This window comes from Xylona heveae (genome assembly GCF_001619985.1).
Source record: "Xylona heveae TC161 unplaced genomic scaffold L228scaffold_11, whole genome shotgun sequence".
NCBI classification, from domain to species: Eukaryota; Fungi; Ascomycota; class Xylonomycetes; order Xylonales; family Xylonaceae; genus Xylona; species Xylona heveae.
In genome coordinates, this window is record NW_017264203.1 from 950,553 (window position 1) to 970,080 (window position 19,528).

General features: G+C 48.4%; 6 protein-coding genes across 6 annotated transcripts; 2 read left to right on the plus strand and 4 right to left on the minus strand.

The window, feature by feature from the left end:
- Window positions 1–66: 66 nt before the first annotated feature.
- L228DRAFT_254238 (DDHD-domain-containing protein) lies at window positions 67–3,387 on the minus strand (the record flags this gene model as incomplete). The annotated part of the gene is made up of 4 exons (XM_018333814.1): window positions 67–190; window positions 263–2,627; window positions 2,686–3,076; window positions 3,157–3,387. The coding sequence occupies 4 exons, from the start codon at window positions 3,385–3,387 to the stop codon at window positions 67–69; spliced, it is 3,111 nt and encodes a 1,036-aa protein (XP_018185683.1).
- Window positions 3,388–4,708: 1,321 nt separating this feature from the next.
- Window positions 4,709–5,474, minus strand: L228DRAFT_241314 (spherulin-1A; the record flags this gene model as incomplete). Its single annotated transcript, XM_018331319.1, has 2 exons — window positions 4,709–4,950; window positions 5,015–5,474. The coding sequence occupies 2 exons, from the start codon at window positions 5,472–5,474 to the stop codon at window positions 4,709–4,711; spliced, it is 702 nt and encodes a 233-aa protein (XP_018185684.1).
- A 1,600-nt stretch (window positions 5,475–7,074) lies between these two features.
- On the plus strand, window positions 7,075–8,135 carry L228DRAFT_285500 (putative RNA polymerase II transcriptional coactivator). Its single transcript, XM_018336340.1, has 3 exons — window positions 7,075–7,287; window positions 7,431–7,535; window positions 7,689–8,135. Exons 1-3 carry the CDS (start codon window positions 7,096–7,098, stop codon window positions 7,926–7,928), a joined length of 537 nt encoding a protein of 178 aa, XP_018185685.1. The 5' UTR covers window positions 7,075–7,095; the 3' UTR covers window positions 7,929–8,135.
- Window positions 8,086–12,784, minus strand: L228DRAFT_250580 (5-oxoprolinase). The gene is made up of 5 exons (XM_018333366.1): window positions 12,459–12,784; window positions 9,952–12,403; window positions 9,208–9,900; window positions 8,971–9,152; window positions 8,086–8,902 (listed from the first exon to the last, which is right to left on the minus strand). Exons 1-5 carry the CDS (start codon window positions 12,498–12,500, stop codon window positions 8,210–8,212), a joined length of 4,062 nt encoding a protein of 1,353 aa, XP_018185686.1. The 5' UTR covers window positions 12,501–12,784; the 3' UTR covers window positions 8,086–8,209.
- A 1,279-nt stretch (window positions 12,785–14,063) lies between these two features.
- L228DRAFT_241317 (hypothetical protein) lies at window positions 14,064–14,894 on the minus strand (the record flags this gene model as incomplete). The annotated part of the gene is made up of 2 exons (XM_018331320.1): window positions 14,064–14,688; window positions 14,743–14,894. The coding sequence occupies 2 exons, from the start codon at window positions 14,892–14,894 to the stop codon at window positions 14,064–14,066; spliced, it is 777 nt and encodes a 258-aa protein (XP_018185687.1).
- A 353-nt stretch (window positions 14,895–15,247) lies between these two features.
- Window positions 15,248–18,896, plus strand: L228DRAFT_250582 (hypothetical protein). Its single transcript, XM_018333367.1, has 2 exons — window positions 15,248–15,957; window positions 16,015–18,896. The coding sequence occupies exons 1-2, from the start codon at window positions 15,386–15,388 to the stop codon at window positions 18,662–18,664; spliced, it is 3,222 nt and encodes a 1,073-aa protein (XP_018185688.1). The 5' UTR covers window positions 15,248–15,385; the 3' UTR covers window positions 18,665–18,896.
- Window positions 18,897–19,528: the final 632 nt, after the last annotated feature.

The following is a 19,528-nucleotide window of genomic DNA, read 5'->3' on the forward strand; positions in this document are numbered from 1 at the left end:
GTTTTTCTACATACAGTTTACAGAATTCTACTACAAAGTCGAAACGAATATCTAATCACCCTCTTGCTAGCGACGTAAATGGCGAGGTCCTGAGAGGAGCTGTGAGAGCATGAAGTGGGTAACATCTTCGTCACCCCAGTATGACAAGTGGCTTGCGATGCTGGCTATTAAGGAAATGTCAAAGACGCCCCTAAATTTTAGAATTTGTAAGCCCCTGTCGCGAATACTAGATGCTCAGGGCGACTAGAATGAAGAAACTTACTCTTGAATGCTGAAATCGACCCTGCCATTGCTGTTCAAGGCGCGTACTTTACTTTCCTCACGTCTGAGCTTTCTTCCTTTCTCCTCAGCTTCCTGCCAACTCGGATCAATCCCGTGCTCGCTTTGATGGCTCTTTCTTCGCTTCTGAAACCCGGAATATAATGTCTCGATTTCGGAATCAATCAGGGTTGGTGGATGATCGACGGCCGGATCAACATACAGGGCGCCTTCCGCTAGTCGCCGCTTCCTATCATCCTCCATAACTTCTTCCAGGCTGGACTGGACATTCTCTGCAGGAATCACACCTCCCCCAATACTATTGGTACCGGCAGCGGCCGAAAGTGGGACCCGCGAAAGTGGCACAGATGGTGAATTTCGTGAGCTGCTTGCTGATGAAGTGTCCTTTGCCTCGTCGCCGGTAATGCCCAAACTTCGATTGAGTAGACTGCTCGCAATTCCAGTGCTTAAGCTTGACCAGAATCCGGAAACGCTCTGACCAACTCTAGCTCCAATTCCCGTGAGACCTTGGCCAATTGGTGCACCAAAAATGCCTCGCTTTGTGTATGGAAGCGGCTGCGGCTTGAGGGATGCCATCGCTGGAGATATAAGGGGCTCTATGCGATAGCTAATGGGATCTGTTGGGTGGAAAATATTAAACAACTGATTGCATTTTGGCGATGATATAGTGACGGGAAGAAGTGTTGTCTCCGACCACTTCGTGTCAGTTGTGCCCGAATACAGTGGAGCACTGAGGAAAGGATCTTCAACTTCTTCGGAATCTGTGGGCGTTTCCGCAGGGGCGAAATTTGAGCTCTGCCGTGCAGCAATAGTGCGACCTCTCAGCATCTGGAATAGCCCAATTGGGGAGCCCAAACAGAAGAAATTCTCGACTTCAAAATTGAGCTGCAACTCTTGTTGAGGATGGTCTCGCATGCTAACATGCCTTTGACGAGCTTGTGCACGAAGGTGCTTTTCTTCTTTTTGGCGACACAGTATATCAAACATTATGGCGGAACCTAGGGAGTGCCCCACAAGGCTGACTTTTCCGTTAAAATTGGGGTTGCGCTCAAGAAAAAGTTTGTAAATGCGATTGCATTCGCGGAGAACGATGCCGGAAATGTGGCCTTTGTAAGCGCTTTGATAAAGCAGAATGTCCAGCGCAAGGTCAGTGATTAGACTCCGCACCGCTGGCACGCCTTCCACTGTGATGTCCGCTAAGCTCGGATATTCTTCCTCGTCTCCAAAATCATCCGCATCACCCAAATCATGTTCTTTCCGATTGTTTTTCAGCCCCTGCTTGGGGAAATCTAAGAGGTGACGCCAGCAAACAGGGAGCACCTGCACGCGGCAATTTTTGGGTAACTTTTCAAGCTCATTATTTAGAGCTTGGAGATCTGCTGAGGACGAGTAGACAGCTTTCAGCGTTTTTCTCAGCACATTGACATCATGCACAAAATTAACGCTTTCCAATCGAAGACCTAGTCTTTGACCAATTCCATGAGTGACCAAGAGCAAGTGGCCGATTTCTCGACCTTGTTCTTCTCCATCAGTATCTCGATAATCATCTCTGATTTCTTTCTCATCAAGTTTTCTGACCTCCTCTTCTGCCTTTTCAGGGTCTTCAGGTTCGTTTGTCTCCACAAATGATGAGACCCTCCGCTCCAATGCCTGCCTTTGAGGTTTTGATGCAGGTTCTGGCGGTCCTGGAGCGAGATGTTCCGCCTGAATATCAGGAGGGGCTGAACGACATTTTAGTGCTTCGAGTTGTGGTGCACTCTCCTTCAAATCAATATCCTCAGCAAGTACCGTGCCCTTCGTCGCTGGCGTTCCATTTTGGGGTGGAGTCATGTCTTGCTTCGGCGATTTAGAGTCTTTCAGCTCTTTCACTTTACCCGGTTCGCTGTAACCCCTGATGACTTTAACACCGCCGAGATGGCCACCTCCAGCAAAACGCTGATACATACTGCTGCTCATTCGAGACATGAAATCATCACTCAGCAACCATGCAGTCCTGTCATCCTGGTATGTGACCACAGAATTCATATATGTACCAAAGAGTCTGTGTGTGTGAAGCTGATTTGCTGGCGCCGGTGATGCTCCTTTTGAGTTGGCCAAATCTGGATCGACTTCTCCAGACGGAACTTTTAGATTTTCTGAAGAAGGCTTTGGCGTCACAAACCTTGAGGATGGAGCGCTCCTGGCATTTTGGCCTTCGATGGAAGCCATCAATGACGAAGACCTAGATCTATTCGGGGTGCTCATGGGCAGATTACTTTGTTGGGCTGCTTGCCATGGCTTCACTCGTAGATATCCTTCCTCAAGCTGCGTCGCGAGGTTCTCATCACATGGGCGGAGACTCGAGCCCTCTTTGAAAAAATTTGAGCGTTTGCGTAACATTCGTGGAGAAGAAATCGAGATACTAACCTTGATAGAACCATGTGCCTCTCCTGACCTCGTATATAGGTCCCAGCCAGTACGCGGGAGCCAGCTCTCTCTGTTCAACATCCACATCAAAAAGGTAATCCTCGTGAACGGCTACTTTGGCCTTTGCGGCGCGTTCCTCGATACCTCCATCATCCAAGCTCGTATTCTCATTGCGAGCGCCCTGCTTACCGGGTGTCGTGCCGAGATCGCCAGCATCAGCCCCCGGGAAAACAACCGATTGGTCGTCCTCTTCTTCCGCTAGCTTCTGGAATGTGACCTCTATTGCTTTAGAATCGTGGATGGAGAAAGGGACAAATTTTTTTGGCGGCGGAGCGGGTTTGGTGCCCTTTGACTCCTTTTGGTCCAGGAGCTGGGGCTTTCGTTTGGGGACCTGAAGAATAAATCTTTAGCTTCTATTCCATGGAGAGATTTCGATAGGGAGAATCCGTAGATGCTTTGACAATAACTTACATCCACGGCATAATACCACCTGACGTCCAACCTGGGACAATCCTTTGGATATTTTCGTAGACTAAGTCTATGACTGTGGCTTACCACATGATCACCACCTTGCTGCTGTCCTAATACCGGTTCTTTCGGACCGGGTGCGGGTGTAGATTTCGGTGTCGTGCTTCGCGAGCCCCACGGAGAAATAGCATTTAATCCGGCGGCAAGATAGGACTTATTTTCCGGCGTTGACATTTCGCCGGCGACGGGGCGATCCCGCCGTACGGCCTGCTTCGATGCCCAGGCAGGTTTGGGTACGTGAGAAAGCTCTATTCCAGAGAAAAAGCTGGGTAGCCCACGGTTGAAGATGCGGACGATGCTTGGAAGGCGGGCCAACTTGGAGGTGAACTTTGACAACGAGAATGTGATCTTTTGGTTTGAAGATTTGGCAAATATAACGAACGGATAAAAAACTAAGCAGACCAGTGAATAACTTAGATAATGTCGTTAATTATCGAATATATATTGAGGCACACCATAACCCCTGCGGAGGGACTGGTTTGGAATCCATCTGTTGTTGCCCGGAGTACCGAGCTTGTGATCACAGATACGTGGAGCGACAGAAACCAACGACGCTGAATCTAGGCTACCTGTCCTCCACAGCTTAATGGTCTTTGGCCATAACGTAAAGATTACCACGCTAGGTGTAAGTTAACCTCTTGCAACCCTTGCCAGGGGCCCAAGCCACGGTATCCCGGAATGAGACTGAGGGGCTGCTGAGTCATCATCTAACCTTCTATCTCGCTAATCTCTGTTCTTTTAGCGGAACACTCTGCCTGTCTGCAATAATTTCACTCTTCAACTTCAGTCAAAGAGGCTTTTGCCTGGTCGACCTTTGCTGCGTCAAAAACGCCGACCAAAGGTCGTGATACCCAGTGCTCTTCAGCCAGGGTCATTGTTATGAGAGGGTGTGGGCGAAGGCAATCAAAAAAAAAAGAATTTTTGATTCTAATTCTCCGCCCCGGCATTCTGACGACTTTTACTCACAAGGAAATGTCATGTTAATTTTTCATCGTTCCTCATTGTCCTTTCGTTGCTTGGATCAGGATTCGAAGCACATTATATCTTGATTTGTACATTGTCTCAATTTGTTTTACATCAGAAGCGAGATGCTCGCCCTCTTCTTTGCATCTGACATCACAGATTCGTCTTATGATGTTTAGATTCACTCGGACGGCGGAGAATGATCATCCCTTTGCTTAGCTTTAGATGGATCACCCAAAGCGAATCAGTCATGAACCCATGATCTGCATTCGGCGATGACGGAGCGGAGCCATAGTTAAGGCGGGAGACACAGATTGAGCATTGTTAAGCCCCAAATCTTCAACTCTTAATAGATGTCACACACAATGTTGGAAGTTGATGTTGCATAGCCACTTTGAAATAACAACAATTCATATTGAAGCTGAGTTCTTTGTCTGCATTGAATTCGTTCTGATTTTACAAAATCATTTTGCGAAATCCTTTTGCATGCGGTTGCGACACTCGCAGAGCATTCTCTCACATATGTTGCCCACTAACTCGAGAAGTCCCGACTCCTTTTCTGCTTCGCACACCTTGCTAAACACTCTTTAGTTCCTGCGATGCTACCTGTACCGACCGGTGGGATTTTACTGGCGGTTTGATTCACATCTACGCCAGAATACCCTAGAGCCACAGCAACGAGCTCTGGTGGGAGAGAAAACAAGCCATTAGCGATGTTATGCGTGCCGGCATCTTCGTTTGAAAGTGCGGAGACTAGCTGGGCGTTGTCACAACCTGAAAGATCGTCAATAAACTGCGCTTGATCCATTATTCTGGAGACCAAGTTTATATTTCGTACCTCTGTTGACCATTGTGTGTATGCTGGCTGCCGGGAAAATGGTCATTTTCATCGGCGTCAGGGTATTCTCTACCAGTCTCGCACCATTCTCCTCGATGAAGAAGGTGTCCGTGGTACCTGCAACTGCAACGACGTAGTTGCTGGCCCGAGGGTGATAATGAGGTGGAAGCATCGAACAAGGTCCAAGGTTGATCATGGCCAGCGTCAGCCCGTTGCCCACGGCTGCAGGGAAGGTGGCGGCGTTGGCGTTAACGACCGACCCAGGAGAGAATGTGAATGAAGGTTGAGCTGAGTAGTCAAACAGCCAATCTGAATTTTCAGGCAGCAAGTTCAGTCGATCGAGCTGCGTAGCGGCCGTCTTGAGTTGCGCCACGAGTGCTGGATCAATCGTTTTGTCAACGGCTCTCACCGCGGTAAGGGGGACGCTCAATGCGAAAGCACACCTTCCTGAGAAGATCATTTTGGTGAGGTGAGAAAGCTTTGAAGTTTTCAAAATCAAATATATCAAAATAGGCCGCCGCAATGGACTGAAGTTGGATCTTGATTTTTGAATTGGCGGGGGTTTGAAGTCAATCGGTGAGGTTAAAAGTGAGTTGGGATGAGCTTTATATAAATCTGGAGCTCGTTGAGGACTTATATCTCATCGCTGGCATCTATTACGATATAATTCCAACATTTTATCGAGAAGCATCGCCACAGCTCACCGCTCTTATTATATCAATAGCCAAAGCAGATTTATACATAGCATGACACAGGGCCAATGACAGGCCTTTCTGTGCGTCATTCATGTGGCATGGCAACAGCATTTTGCTTCACATCCAACACGCGCGTGATTCATGCGATGATTTCCGAAAATGCGGATGATGGTGCAGTAACTTACTGCGCTTTTCGCCCTTAGTACGGCGTTTTCCAATATTATTTTCGTCATTGTAAACGCCACTTCGTGTATGCGAAAAGCAAAATATGAGGGGCTTATAGCAGCCATGCTTCCCACATGAAGGCACTTCATTCTGCCATCCCTGTACGGGTCTGTGGCTATAAGCATTAGTAGAAACCGCCTTACATGTATGGGTGGGGGCCGCCCTACCAACGGCCTGGAAGTCTCCTGCTAGTTCCTTATAGGGATGCATTTCAACATATCATGGTGTCGTTCCAACAAAGTTGGAGGCGCAGTGAGCACAAATGGTCTTTCTTCACCGATACAGACATCCCCGCAGCACAACAGACCCCACGCCGCTCAGATATTGACCGTTTATTGCTCTCCAACGGTCCTCATCTTTCTGGCTGGCTTGGCATCAATAGAAATTCACTGCCAAAAAAAAAACATCGATCATTTTTGCTCTGGACTACGAACCTCCACTCAATTCCACATTGGAAGAAATAATGATCTCTCTTAATAGACGTATTACTGTATTAATGCACTGTAGTGGATGCATAGTCTTACTCAGCCTCAATTAACTTTAGTCCCTTACTTCCCGTGACACTCAAGCGGTTGGTGAGGTGTTTCCCTTGCAAATATAAGAGAGGAGTAAGGTACGCCAATGCAATGTGACGCTATTCATGAACAAAAATACCTGACGAGGCATCGACCTCAACCTGCCACGGTATACAAGTATCCAGCATTGCAGTTCAGTGTTTACCCTCGCCATCCCGTAACGCCAAGTCACGTGGGCGGTCATTTATGGGATTGTTTCAAAGATGCGGCTACCAAAAATTACCGAGTTAGTTAAAGGGTGATAACTGTAAACAGACCTTGCCTAGCTCCTGTTCGGTTAAACTTTCCTTTGACCCTGAAACGCCAACGGTCCCTCGGTCTCCGCGTGAACTGCGTCTATGTTTGGGACGAGCTCATCGCTATCGTCATAGGCTCGCTGCTTCCAGATGCTCGACCCAGCTGTTTTTCACAGGGCAACCTTACATGACAACTCGTTTCATAAGGGACCGTCAATCTTCCAACTGCCCATTCCTAATCAATTATAAGCGTTCAGTCGCGCCCAAGACTAATCTCCAGATAAATCTACTATAATCAATCGCGTTGGCAACACTAGCTCCCGTATAACAAAAAAAAAAAAAATAGGAGGATGCCTCCGAAGTCAAAGAAACGCGTCTCGCCATCATCATACGATTCCGACGGTGGCTTTGTCGCTGCGGACGACGAGCCCGCGACAAAAAAAGCTAGAACCGGGCCCAAAGGTCCTGCTGCGTCAAGGTCAGAAGCGTCTGGAGGTACTTCGGCTCATCAGACCGATGATGAAGGGAACCCGTTTTGGGAGGTAAGAGATCCTCTGAAAACGACCTCTCGAGCTCATTTTCGCTTTTGAATGGCTTTATTGCAATTAGTTCCCCAAGCGGAATGAGGCAAATGACTTGGTCTGAATGATATGCTCTGAGTGAGATACTGAGATTGTTTGTGCAGCTATCCAAGAATCGCCGCGTGACGGTCTCGAGCTTCCGAGGGAAAACAATGGTCAGCATTCGAGAGTACTATGAAAAGGATGGGAAACATTTGCCAGGAAAGAAGGTACGGTCTTCCGTCTCCGGCCCCTTTATTCAAATTCATTTCATTCCATTTCCATCTTCTCTACTATGATATTTGCAGCAACATCAAACTTTTAAATAAGTCCGCGTTGTCGTCTGTTTTCTTTACAAGACTAATAAGAATGGCATTTTCTAGGGTATCTCTCTTCCAATCGAGCATTATACCGCCCTAATCAGCGTTCTCCCTGCCATAGAAGGTGTGCTTGTGGCTCAAGGGCAGAAGGTACCACGGCCAGATTATAATACTTCCGCTTCTCCTGGTGCGGATGAAGAGAAAGACACCGAGGGAAATGGAGAGAGCGATGAGGCGGACGAGGATAAAAAGTCGAAACAGAATTTTGAAGCCACAAGTGATGAGGATGAAAATGATGACTAAGTTGACGAAAATCGAAAGACAAATAGTTAGCCTGTACTGGTTTTGAAGCAATTGAACTACTTAGAATTGGATTTCCTAATGGCACCAGCTTGTTACAGCTCCGTCCATCATTTGGAATATAGCAGCACCACACCACATTTTGGATAGGAGAAAGAGAATCTCCTTGATCAATGGTAACATATCATTACTCTCTATATACACTGGCACAAATTGGTGCAATGCTCCAAGCAAATGCCTTAATCATGAATAATCTATATCAGCAACGTAAATTTCTGCGACCGTTAATTCGTTTCCTGAACCTGCAGGCGACTGAACAAGCTTCCTCCTCTCCACGCATGCTTTGGGTCTCTCTCCTTCTTTGCGCGGCTCTCCTCGCCAACTTTGCCCCATCCTCCACCACCCGGTGTCATAATGACAATTCTTTCCCCGGGTTGCATGAATGCCGTGTTTTTGGCCCCCATGTTGATGATCCTCGTCTCTTCATGGTCTTCGCCTCCACGGTGGTCAGTATCGGACTGGGCAACCCGACGAATCCACAAGTTTAGCCCGCATTCTGCATCGCCACCGCCGTTCAGACCATATGGATGGTAAACACGCCGTTCAGACAGAATTGAGACGTGAACAGGAATACGGAATTCGATATCACGGATGACGCCATCACCTCCTGGGTGCTGGCCAATTCCACCCGAACACGGGCGCAAACTAAACTCGCGAAGAATGACGGGGTATCGACGTTCGAAGACTTCAGAATCTGTGATTCGAGTATTGGTCATGTGGGTGTGAACACCGTGACTGCCGTCCCAGTCGGGACCCGCGCCGCTACCGCCTGCAATGGTCTCGTAATAGCCGAAACCCTTGACCTCTTCTTCACCATCCTGACTTCCGCCAATGCCAAATGTTAGGTTATTGCAGTCGCCTTGAGAAGCAGCACATGCTTGGAAGCATTTAAGAATGACATCGGTGAGTCGTTGACTCTGGGGGAGAGAGAGAGAATTAGTTAGATCTTCCGCTGCAGGAGTGTGAGAAAGGTAGTGCAATTTACCGTCAAAACATTTCCACCAACCACTGCTGCTCGGCTGGAAGGCGAGAGGAACGACTTGGGTGGAATGCGAACATCAATGGGCTTCATGCAGCCCTGGTTCAAAGGAATGTCTTCCGAGATGAGGCAACGAAGACAGTAGATGATGGCCGAGTACGTGACGGCTCGAGGTGCGTTGATATTCCCTGCCCTACATTAGAAAAAAGTTGTTGCATTAGAACTGAGTGGCTCAGAACATACCGTAAACCTCTGGTCCAGTTCCTGCAAAGTCAAATACTGCTTCGCCCTTGTCTGCGTCAATCGATATCTTCAGCCTGATGGGGCTACCATCATCCATGTAATCAACCGCAGACAAGTCCTTCCCTTCAAAACGCTTGCTGACCTGCTTGAGAAGATTCCGGACGCTCAGTTCAGCATTATTTTGAATGTTGTGCATATAAAATTGAACAACTTCCTCGCCATAGTCTTCAATCAGTGCACTGATCAGATTTATGCCTTTTTGATTGGCAGCGATTTGCGCCTTCAGGTCGTTGAGATTGTCTGCCAAGCACCTGGTGCCACTGCATCCTGGATACTTGGATGGTTCCTTCTGCAAAAGTTCCGTGATACGCTCTTCATTGAAATTACCCTCGGAAACAAGCTTTTCGGATTTGATAGCAGCTCCTTCCTGGAAAAGCTCTCGAGAGTGCGGGGGCATAGAGCCAGGAAGAATTCCACCAATATCTGCGTGATGAGCACGCGAGGCGACATAGAAGACAATCTTCCCATCGTTGAAGGCCGGAGTAATGACAGTAATGTCGGGCAGATGCGTGCCTCCATATTCAGGATGATTCGAGACAAGTACATCACCGGGCTTAAGCTTCCCCTCCCACAACTTAGACTGCGTACGGACACAGGTTGACATGCTTCCAAGGTGCACTGGAAGGTGAGGAGCTATCGGTTGTTAGTGTGAAAGAATGTAATAAGAAGCTATGTTGGACTCACCATTGGCGACTAATCCGCCATCTGCATCAAAGAGGGCGCAAGAATAGTCTAGTCTCTCCTTTACGTTCGTGGACACACTCGTCTTTTGGAGCGCTCGTCCCATCTGCTCAGCAATGGCCATAAATCGGTTGGCAAAGATACTCAGCATAATTGGATCGACGTCCTTGGCGTTGACTTTCTTTGTCTGCACATTGTCGTCGCCAATATTGATGACGACGTGGGTATCAATCACCAAAGCTGAGGCGATGGGTGTGACAACAATAGTTTGAGTCCCATCGGCGATGATTGCAGGACCCTTTATACGGTCACCAACGTTAAGATCGTCGAGCTTGAAGATTGGGGTTTCTTGTCGGCCACCCTCAAAGTAGACACTATTAGTACCGTATCTCTTCTCGTTTGGCCCCAAGTCATTTATTTTAATCTCCTTCAGCTGCTGATCAACAGTCTTTTCTAAGCCTTTAAAACTCTGTCCAATTCCACGGGCTCGGACATCGTCAACAATGATATCGCGGCCGGGTAGGGTAAACCCAAATTCTTGCTGATGTTGTTTAATAAAGGCTCTTTCAAAGGCCCACTCGTCGCCATTGTATTCGTTTTCCACTTCCTCAACACTAGGCTTGATAATCATCAAGGCGGACTCGGTACCCCGGTAACGCATGTTCAAGTACTCCTCAAAGACAATCTTATCATCGTTGAATCCTTGATCGTGTAGTGCCTTCACTGCCTTCCCCTTAAGACCATCCATGACCTCTTTCAAGTCTTCTCGGACGGTGGAATCGTCGGACCAGACTTTTGAGCTTGGCACCTGCTGCTCATCAACAACATCGGCTAGACCCATGCCATATGCAGAGAGGACAGATGAATAGCGGTGGACCAAAATCTGGCGAATACCAAGGTTTTCGGCTATTGCTACAGCATGCTGACCCCCGGCACCTCCAAAGGTTGCAAGTCGATGCTGCGACGTGTCGTGGCCCTTAGCCTCCGTCAGCGACCGGATGGGTCTCGTCATGGTCTCGTTGGCGATTTTAATGAAGCCATATGCCACCTCATCACACGTCATTTTCTTGTCGTCTCTTCCGCCAGAAACCTCCTCATTAATTTGATCTGTGAGTTCTTTGAAAAGCTTCTCGCTTGCATCTTTATCCAAACCTTCATTCTCGTGTTTTCCAAAGATCTTTGGGAAGAAGTCCGGAAGTAAGCGGCCAAGGAAAAGATTGGCATCTGTGACGGCCAAAGGACCGCCCTTTCTGTAGCAAGCCGGTCCGGGATGTGCGCCAGCGGACTCAGGTCCGACCACGAAGAGGCCATTTCGGAAGAATAATCGCGAACCGCCACCGGCAGCAACTGTATTAATGTCGAGCTGCGGCGATTGAATTGTCACGCCCGCGGTGGTCGTCTCAAAGACATGTTCATATCTCCCCGCGCCATAACGGCTCACGTCCGTGCTAGTGCCTCCCATGTCGAAACCAATTACCGGTGTTCGAGTAGCAGGGTCGTACGAAGTCAACGCATATCCGACAACTCCACCAGCAGGGCCTGAGAGAATGGCTTTAAGCCCCGAAAACTGATCGACGTCCACGAGACCTCCATCAGACTGCATGAACTCGCATCTCGCGCCCTTTGCCCCTTCCTCGGTCTTCAGACTGTGCGTTCCCAGGCCGCCTTCGAATCCCGCTTCAAACCCGGCAATATACTTCTTGATAGCTGGAGTTAGATAGGCATCGGCGCACGCAGAAGTTGCTCGAGGCACCAGCTTGATCATGGGCATAAGCTCGTGGCTCAAGCTAACATGGTTGAAACCCAGCTCTCTCGCTATCCGGCCAACCAAGGCTTCATGATCGGGAAATGTATAGCCATGCATCAGACAGACAGCAATGCTTCTAACGCCTTTTGAGTAGAGCGCTTGTAGCTGTGATTTTATCCTTTCTTCTTCGGGTCGTCTAAGTATCCGCACGGCCTCGCCTGAAAGGCCTCTTACGACAGCAGCGTCATCGGGAGTCTGATCTCGGGGTGGTGTTTTTGTCTGATTCCGAAAAGGGTCCTCTGCATAATCTTCGAGTGTGACCCGTTCATCCACCTCAATGACTTCTTCATAGAGTACATCAGGCTTCTTTATGGCCAAGTCGAAAATTCTCGGCCGTGACTGATTGCCAATCTCCAAACAATCTTTAAATCCCTTGGTCACCACCATGGCGATCTTCTCTCCTTTTCTTTCCAGCAATGCGTTGGTCGCCACTGTTGTACCCATTCGGATGCTCTCGATCTTGGACGTATCTAACGCCTCGCCACGAGGGATATCGCGGCCGGTAAACTTTGAGAGAAGGCGTCGAATACCTTCGAGCGGCGCATCATCGTAATTAGACGGATCTTCGGATAATAGCTTTATGACGATATCGTCTTTCATCTTCCCAGTCCCCGGGTTTCCTACACAGTCGGTGAAGGTCCCACCTCGCTGTTCGTCCCATTAGCAATCGGAGAGTCTCTGTCTTTCTCGGGTCTCAACTCACATCAATGGCAATACGGATTCCACCTTCTTGTATTGGCGCCATATTGTATACAGTGTCTATTAGATTTGTGATAGGCAGAAATTGTCTCGATGCTTTGTATGACACAAAAGATAATCTGCACGTGTCCCCCTGCTGGGCACGGACAGAGAAAGAATAGACAGAGAGGCAACACCGCTCGAAGATGGGGTGAGGTTGGTTTAATTGATATTCGAGGAAGGAATTATGAATATGTGGAATGGCTTGCCGGTCTTATAGATCTCAGTGGTCCTTAAAGCATAGACAGAGGGGTTGCTCTGAACAGAGGCGGCGGAGCTTGTGCGATATATGATTGGACATTCAAACAACAAACCGATGACGGGAAACGATAAGCAACAACGACAGACACGGCAAGATCAACAATCTGCCGAGCGCAGATCACCGCTCTACAATGACCGACTTTTATTGGCTGAACACCACCCGCGACCCCTTTATCGAACCGTGGGGCGAGGGGCGAGGGGCAGGCCTCCTCGCCATAACGCACGGAGTATTTCTCAAGCGATCCGATCGCCCAAGCGGACCAATCGGAACAAACTCACATACAAAATAGTATGATATTTCACAAACTTTATATCTTCACGATTAATGGATGGTTTGGCCTAAATTTTTATATGCAGGTGCTCAATAAAACGAATGCTCATCTGAGAGATGTGTGATAAGCTTTTCTTGAATGAAAGGGTTTAAAATTTTTATCTGTCATATTTCTATAGTACCATGTAATATAATAGAAACTGAACAGTATCCATATCCCCAATATCCAGACAATATAAGTTATGGCTGTTGAAACAATCGAGTCAATCTTCAAATAGGATGAGAAGGCGATCAGGTCGCTTGGAAAATGCGTTGCTGCTGCAATGTTTTTGTGATAATTGGTTCTCGAGTTTGAGTTTGCCCCCCCCCCCCCTTTCCTCACACCAACTGTATGCAAATACGCAGGCAATGGTGGTCTTGTGCTAATCGGCAAGTGAGAACTGGGTGACGAACCAACCAACCTGCGTATGCTACGACGCCACGACGAATCAATTGTTAATGAGAGAGATGAGCGGGTTAGAAGTGAGAATAGATTCTGGAGTGGCGATTGAGGTCGAGGTTGAGAGGAAGTGAGCTGTTGGTGGAGACTGAGGAGCAGTGAACCAAAGGTCTTTAACTGCTTTGCTGACGGGAGTGAACTCGCCGCCTCATAGTCCTCGATGAGGTCTCGAGCATTTGATAGAATTTTTTCACGCTACCACTTGTCGAATCCAGGCTCATAGCATTTCCACTTCACAAGATATTGAATGGGATTTCCACGACCTCCCAATGCGATTACTTCGTCCAGCAGACGGTCAACGCCCAATCCTCCGTGGCCCTCGACGGTTCTGGCGGGAGGATATAACGGTTGGAATGTTTGTACGGTCCTTGTACGGCTCAGTGGATGATCTTACGTGTGCCACGGAGAAAATAGGATGAATCAGCCAGTTGCTGGGATGTTAAAGCTTCTATGCCAGTCGTCGGGCGAAAACTTTCTTTTCTTTTCCTTTTCTTTTTTTGAGTGCAGACGTGCGTTTGCACAAGTGCTTCTTGTATGAATTAGAGAGCAAGTCTTCCGGTGCCAAGCCAGTCCCTCCAGACACCTCCCACACTGGCTGCAACCTCTTCGGCGGTTCGATCCTCCGCATCGCGCAGAGCACGTATATCTAGTTTCCCTGATTGATCTTCTCTGAATAGGCCGAATTGCTCCGCAGCCTGGAGGACCTGATTAGGGAAAATCTGAGGTTCTAAATTGGAAGCGACTAGTAACAGAAGCCACGCCACCTCGACTTTTTCGCTCAGCACGGCAACGTGCAGTGCAGAATTAAACCCTCCAATAGGGTCTTGGTATCTTAAGACATCAATGGGAGCCCCTGATTCCTCCGCGCCTTGCTGTATTTCTTCACCGTCATTGTCTTCCTCGATATCGCCGAGCAGGTCGACAATTGCTTCAATATCTCCTTCGCGGCAAAATTCCAGGAATGCGCGGCCTTTACGCTCACCTGGGTGTGTGTTCAGGTACGCCTCCTCGGTGAGCAAGGGAAGGATGTCAAGTCCTTCCTGAACACCTCCTTCATTTCGTAAAATGCAGAGTAGTTGATCTTCGCCGATCTGGGACGTAGAAAGTAAGAGCGTTCCGCAATGGGGGCAGATAGGAGTCGAATAAATGTCTAGTAAGCATTGCCTGACAAAAACTGTTAGAGGACGAAAGAGAGACGGTCATTGAAATGTGCCATACCAGTGGAAATGGCAGCCGCAACCCAACTCGACATCATCCGGGACTGTCGTAGTTGCGGCGGCTGAACTGCTTGAGCCAACCATTAACTCGTCATCCTCATCCCTCTCCACTTCAACAACGAGAGGGTTTTGACACTCAATGCATACCGCCATAACTGGTAAGGCGTCCTGCAAAAATATGATCTATTAATCCGGGGTGGGGAGAGTTCTCTTTTTCTTTTCCCCAAAAGCTTCCGTAGCTTCTACAGCTACTAGAATAGCTGCTGTGTACCGAATGTCCTCCGTACAGTGCAATCAGTAGGTAGATACGTGCACAATTTTGGTCAATATCTTGGACCTTTAGTGATTTTCTTTCCCTGTTCGCGTTCTGAATGAAAACCTCGCATGCTTGATCGCTAGGAGTACACAACCTTGCAATATCCCACACTCGCTTAAAGACAAGCTTTCCGACCAAAACATGATGCGGCTACCGAGTACGTGCGCCGCGCGGCTCCATCGCTCCTTGGTCCATACGGAGTAGAAACGTTCAACTCCACAGTCTGTCGTACCCTCCCCCACACGCTGCAGTGAATCAATTTTATGGACTTGTCGACTGGAAACCTGCCTAAGTTCGAGTTGAGGAACGTGGCAAAATCCTCGATGCTATGGAGGTAGGGGAGCAACACCCTGGCGGCAGCGATCCGATCGCCGACGCCGTTTCGTCTGACGGCGATCATCAGCGACTGAACGGAAAGTTGCGCCAACTACCCGGAGTCGCATCAAAAGACATCGAGCAAGGTTCGACAAGTGCAAATGAAGGTCTTACAGACCAGGCGCTCAGGTTCTTTTCGAATGCTAGTAATGAGACGCTTGGGGCTTGTTTGGTTGGTCTCGGCGCCACAACATATTTCGTGCTCGGCAGGGTGGGTTTAGTATTAATCGGGGTCGTTGGAGGAGTGGCCATACATGCCAGTTGGGAGGATGGCAGCACTGGGGCCTCTAGTGATGAAAAGCAATCAGGGGGTATGAGCACTCGACGAGAGCCGGGCGTAAAGATTGTAGAAAGACTTCTGGATTGGCGCGACAGGAAGAATGCAGAGGATGAGAAGGGGGAGCTTGCGACAGGTGTAAGCAAGAATAGAAGAGATCATTCCGAATACCATTACTCAAACCTCCCACCTGCTACGCGGTCGGCCTTGTCAGATCTCACTGATGCCATTATTAGAGATTATGTGAAGTGGGTACTCATCTATGGTTCAGGGTTTAATTCTACCGCTGACTGTGAAGCTCTCAGATTCTGGTATTCACCAATTCTCCCAGCTGAAGCATCATTTCCGGCCGCTTGCCAACAGACGCTGACGGGATTTATGCTCTCTGTTTCATCACATTTGTCACGGAAGAGACCCGCTGATTCGTTCCTTGATTTTCTCACAAACGCGTCTTCCATCATCATCGTGTTTTTCAACGAGTTGTCGAGCGCCATATCGGCTCCTTCTCCAATTCCGTTGCCCGCGCCGAAAGCCGTCCTGGACTATCTCGAGTCCAACCCGGATAGCAACCTTGCGAATCTACTTAGCCAAAAGCATCAACAACGAAAACTGGTCATGGTTGCCGAGGATGTCTTGCAGACTTTTCTTGAGCCAGCAGTGTATTCTTGTCTGCCCGCGCGGGTGTTCCTGCGGGAGATACTAGCAGGAGTTATACTGGAATCGACTATTCAGACTTGTTCACAGCCAGAGTGGATCAATGGCTGGATCGTCTCGATGCTTGAAAAGGGGGAACCAGAGATCATGAATGCAATCGATGCCGGCGTCACCGGTACCGATGGCAAAGGACTTGAGACTGTGAAACGACAAGCAGAGACAACAAGGTTAGCTAGCGTGAAAGAAGATTCGCTAGAAGAGAGCGTGCGGAGGGGCGAGGGGACACAGCCCGAGACACATTCCAGCAAAGCTGAGGTGGCTATGGAGGCTGCAATGCGTGAAGCTCAAAGGCTGAATGAAATGATAGCTGAAGAAGACGCTCGAAGACACCGCTCACGTGTTTCGGAAGAGAGCACAAGTAGGGATGGTCCAAAACCGGACTCCGCAAATCACGCAAGTCATTCCATGACTCTGCCATCAGACAGCGGCATATTAGAACCTAACGAGGCTTTCAATGGCCGTTCTTCCGCCGAGGCTGCGCGATCTTTTATTGAAACGGCGAATTCAGAAAAGCGATCTACTCCATCGGCTTTTCCAGGCTTTGATACGCAACAGTCCGTTATAACAGAACACAAAGATGACAGTGCCATTGTCGAAAGTCCTTCTTCTGCAACCCTGAGTCTGGTCAATGCATCAATATCCTTAATTGATGATTCATTGTGCGAGGACGGAAAGGCTCTACGCTCCAAACCTGCGTCCGACTATCTTATCCAAATTGAGCCTGCATCGCAGAAATTTCCGGGTTGGATGATAGCAAGAAATTACGTCGATTTTGAAACGCTTCATGAAGTTATGCGCCGAATTTCCATGATCGCCGGAATTCCAGAATTTGGAGAACGTTATCGGTGCATTCCAAGCTGGAAAGGAAACACAAAGTCCGATTTGCGGTTGCAATTAGAAGTGTATCTTCGGACTGCTCTGACATATAGACAACTTGCTGAGAGCGAGGGAATGAAGAGATTTTTAAACAAAGATCAGGGACTTGATCGGATCGCGCAAGGAAACAAAAGCGGGTTTCCCGGCCTCGGCTGGCCCAGCCCGGCGGCTTTCGAGACCATGGGGAAGGGAATGTTGGATGTGCTGTCAAGTGCTCCAAAAAACGCTGCAGATGGCGGGAAGACTTTGCTTGGAGGTGTGACTGGGGTATTTGGTGGGGTTGGCGGCTTTGGACAGAAGCGGCAATCTTCTGGCAATTTAAGCTCGGCTTTAAATAGGACAGGATCGATGTCGGCCCCTTCTCTTTCACGCACTGACAGTCAAGATTCGTTTTCTGGTCTTCGAAGAAGCAGAGACAGTGAAGATAATGGTTGGAGAGCATCTGGCACATCTAGCATTCAACGAGAAATACTCCCGCATACAATGCCAGCAAGCCGAACTAGCAACGATTCTGCTTCGGGCTCCAACTACTCAATGGTCCCCGATACATCTCTCCGTAGATCAATTTCAGGGGCATCTGAAATGAGCAGAAAGTTGGAGCTATCCACCGCGGAGCGTGGCACCCGCTTACCTCCACCACCAAGTGAAATTTCAGATGATTATACCTCCCCTCCTACAAGCGAGGCTCAGACCCCGTCTCAAATTTCCAAAACTTCCTTGGCGCCCTCGCCCAAATCAGCAGGCGCTGTTCCAGATTCTTCTGAGCAAGGCCGAACCTCTGGTCAAAGGGCCTCTGCTGCGTTAGCCGCTACACTTCCAAGTCATCTCGAGGAGACGCCGGCTAAAAGTCAATCTCAATCTGCGCCTCTACCAATTAATGAACAAGAAACACAAGTGGCCGTGGAACTCATATTCGCAGTCATAAACGAGCTGTATACCTTATCGTCTGCCTGGAATATTCGTCGCACTCTCCTTACTGCAGCAAAAACATTTCTTCTGCGCCCAGGAAACCCAAATTTAGAAGCAATCCGTGCTCTACTACAGGAATCAGTTATCGAAGCCAATACTTCTGATGAGGGAATTGCAAGCCACCTCCGCAGTATTCGCGAGAACATCATGCCTACCGAAGAGGAGCGCCGGAAATGGCCCCCACCAAAGAGCGAAAAGGAGAAAGAGGATCTGCGCCGAAAGGCTCGTAAATTGCTTGTTGAACATGGCATGCCCCAGGCCCTCACTAGTGTTATGGGAGCGGCTGCCAGTGGTGAGGCGTTGGGAAGGGTATTCGATTGCTTGCAGATTGAACAAATTGCACGTGGTCTTATATTCGGCCTCCTCCTCCAGGCAGTCCGTGCTATTGCGCAGTAAACGAAAGGGATCCGGCAGTGCACCCTTCATCAAAGGCGATCAACGAGAATTACGATTACGAGGAGCGGCGACCTTGATTCTGACTTGGTTCCGTTATCAATTATTAATTACTTAATGCAAAATGATATCTTATGGCAGGCACAAGGATAAAATCAGCAAAGATACCACTGCTAATATCTAAGCCCTTGGGCATGCCGCATTAGTTATGGAGCCTCGCGAGATATACAACGTAATGAAAAATTAATGTCATATAATGTAATATATAACTAAGTACTGACCAAAGACTGGCCAGCTGAGTTGGCTTGCTTCATGCTTTATACTTGCTCTTTGATACCATATGATCTTGTAGAGGTCGTGCAGGTTTTTAACAAGACATGATTAAATGTTGGAATATTGTATATTGTTTTAATTAGGTATGGTTCTAGGATATATAAAAAGGACAGCTGCAAAGAGCAAATTCTGCCTGAAAGCAGTTATGATTTCAATAAAAAAAAGGCTACATAAACAGCACGAAACAAAAACAAAAGTATAACCTGAAGAGATATGTTGTTGTAGGTTCCTACAACTTTAACCCTGCCCGTGATCACGCTGGGGGGACCACCGGTGGCCACAGCCCAAGGTACGCTGGGGGCTAGCATCTCGGGTGTGTGGGTTGTATGGGCCATGGACACCCTTTTGCTTTTCCCATACAAAATAATTTTTTAAAAAATTGCAAATGCGGGTTGGGTGGATGTGTGGGTCCTGGCAAGCGAGAAGGGGCTGCAGGGTATATGAAAGAGGGAGGTGCAGCTGAGGTCCCCGGCAGTAGTGGTCTTAAGTGACAGCTGTCGAGGCATCTCGCGGCATCGATCTCGATCGCCTACT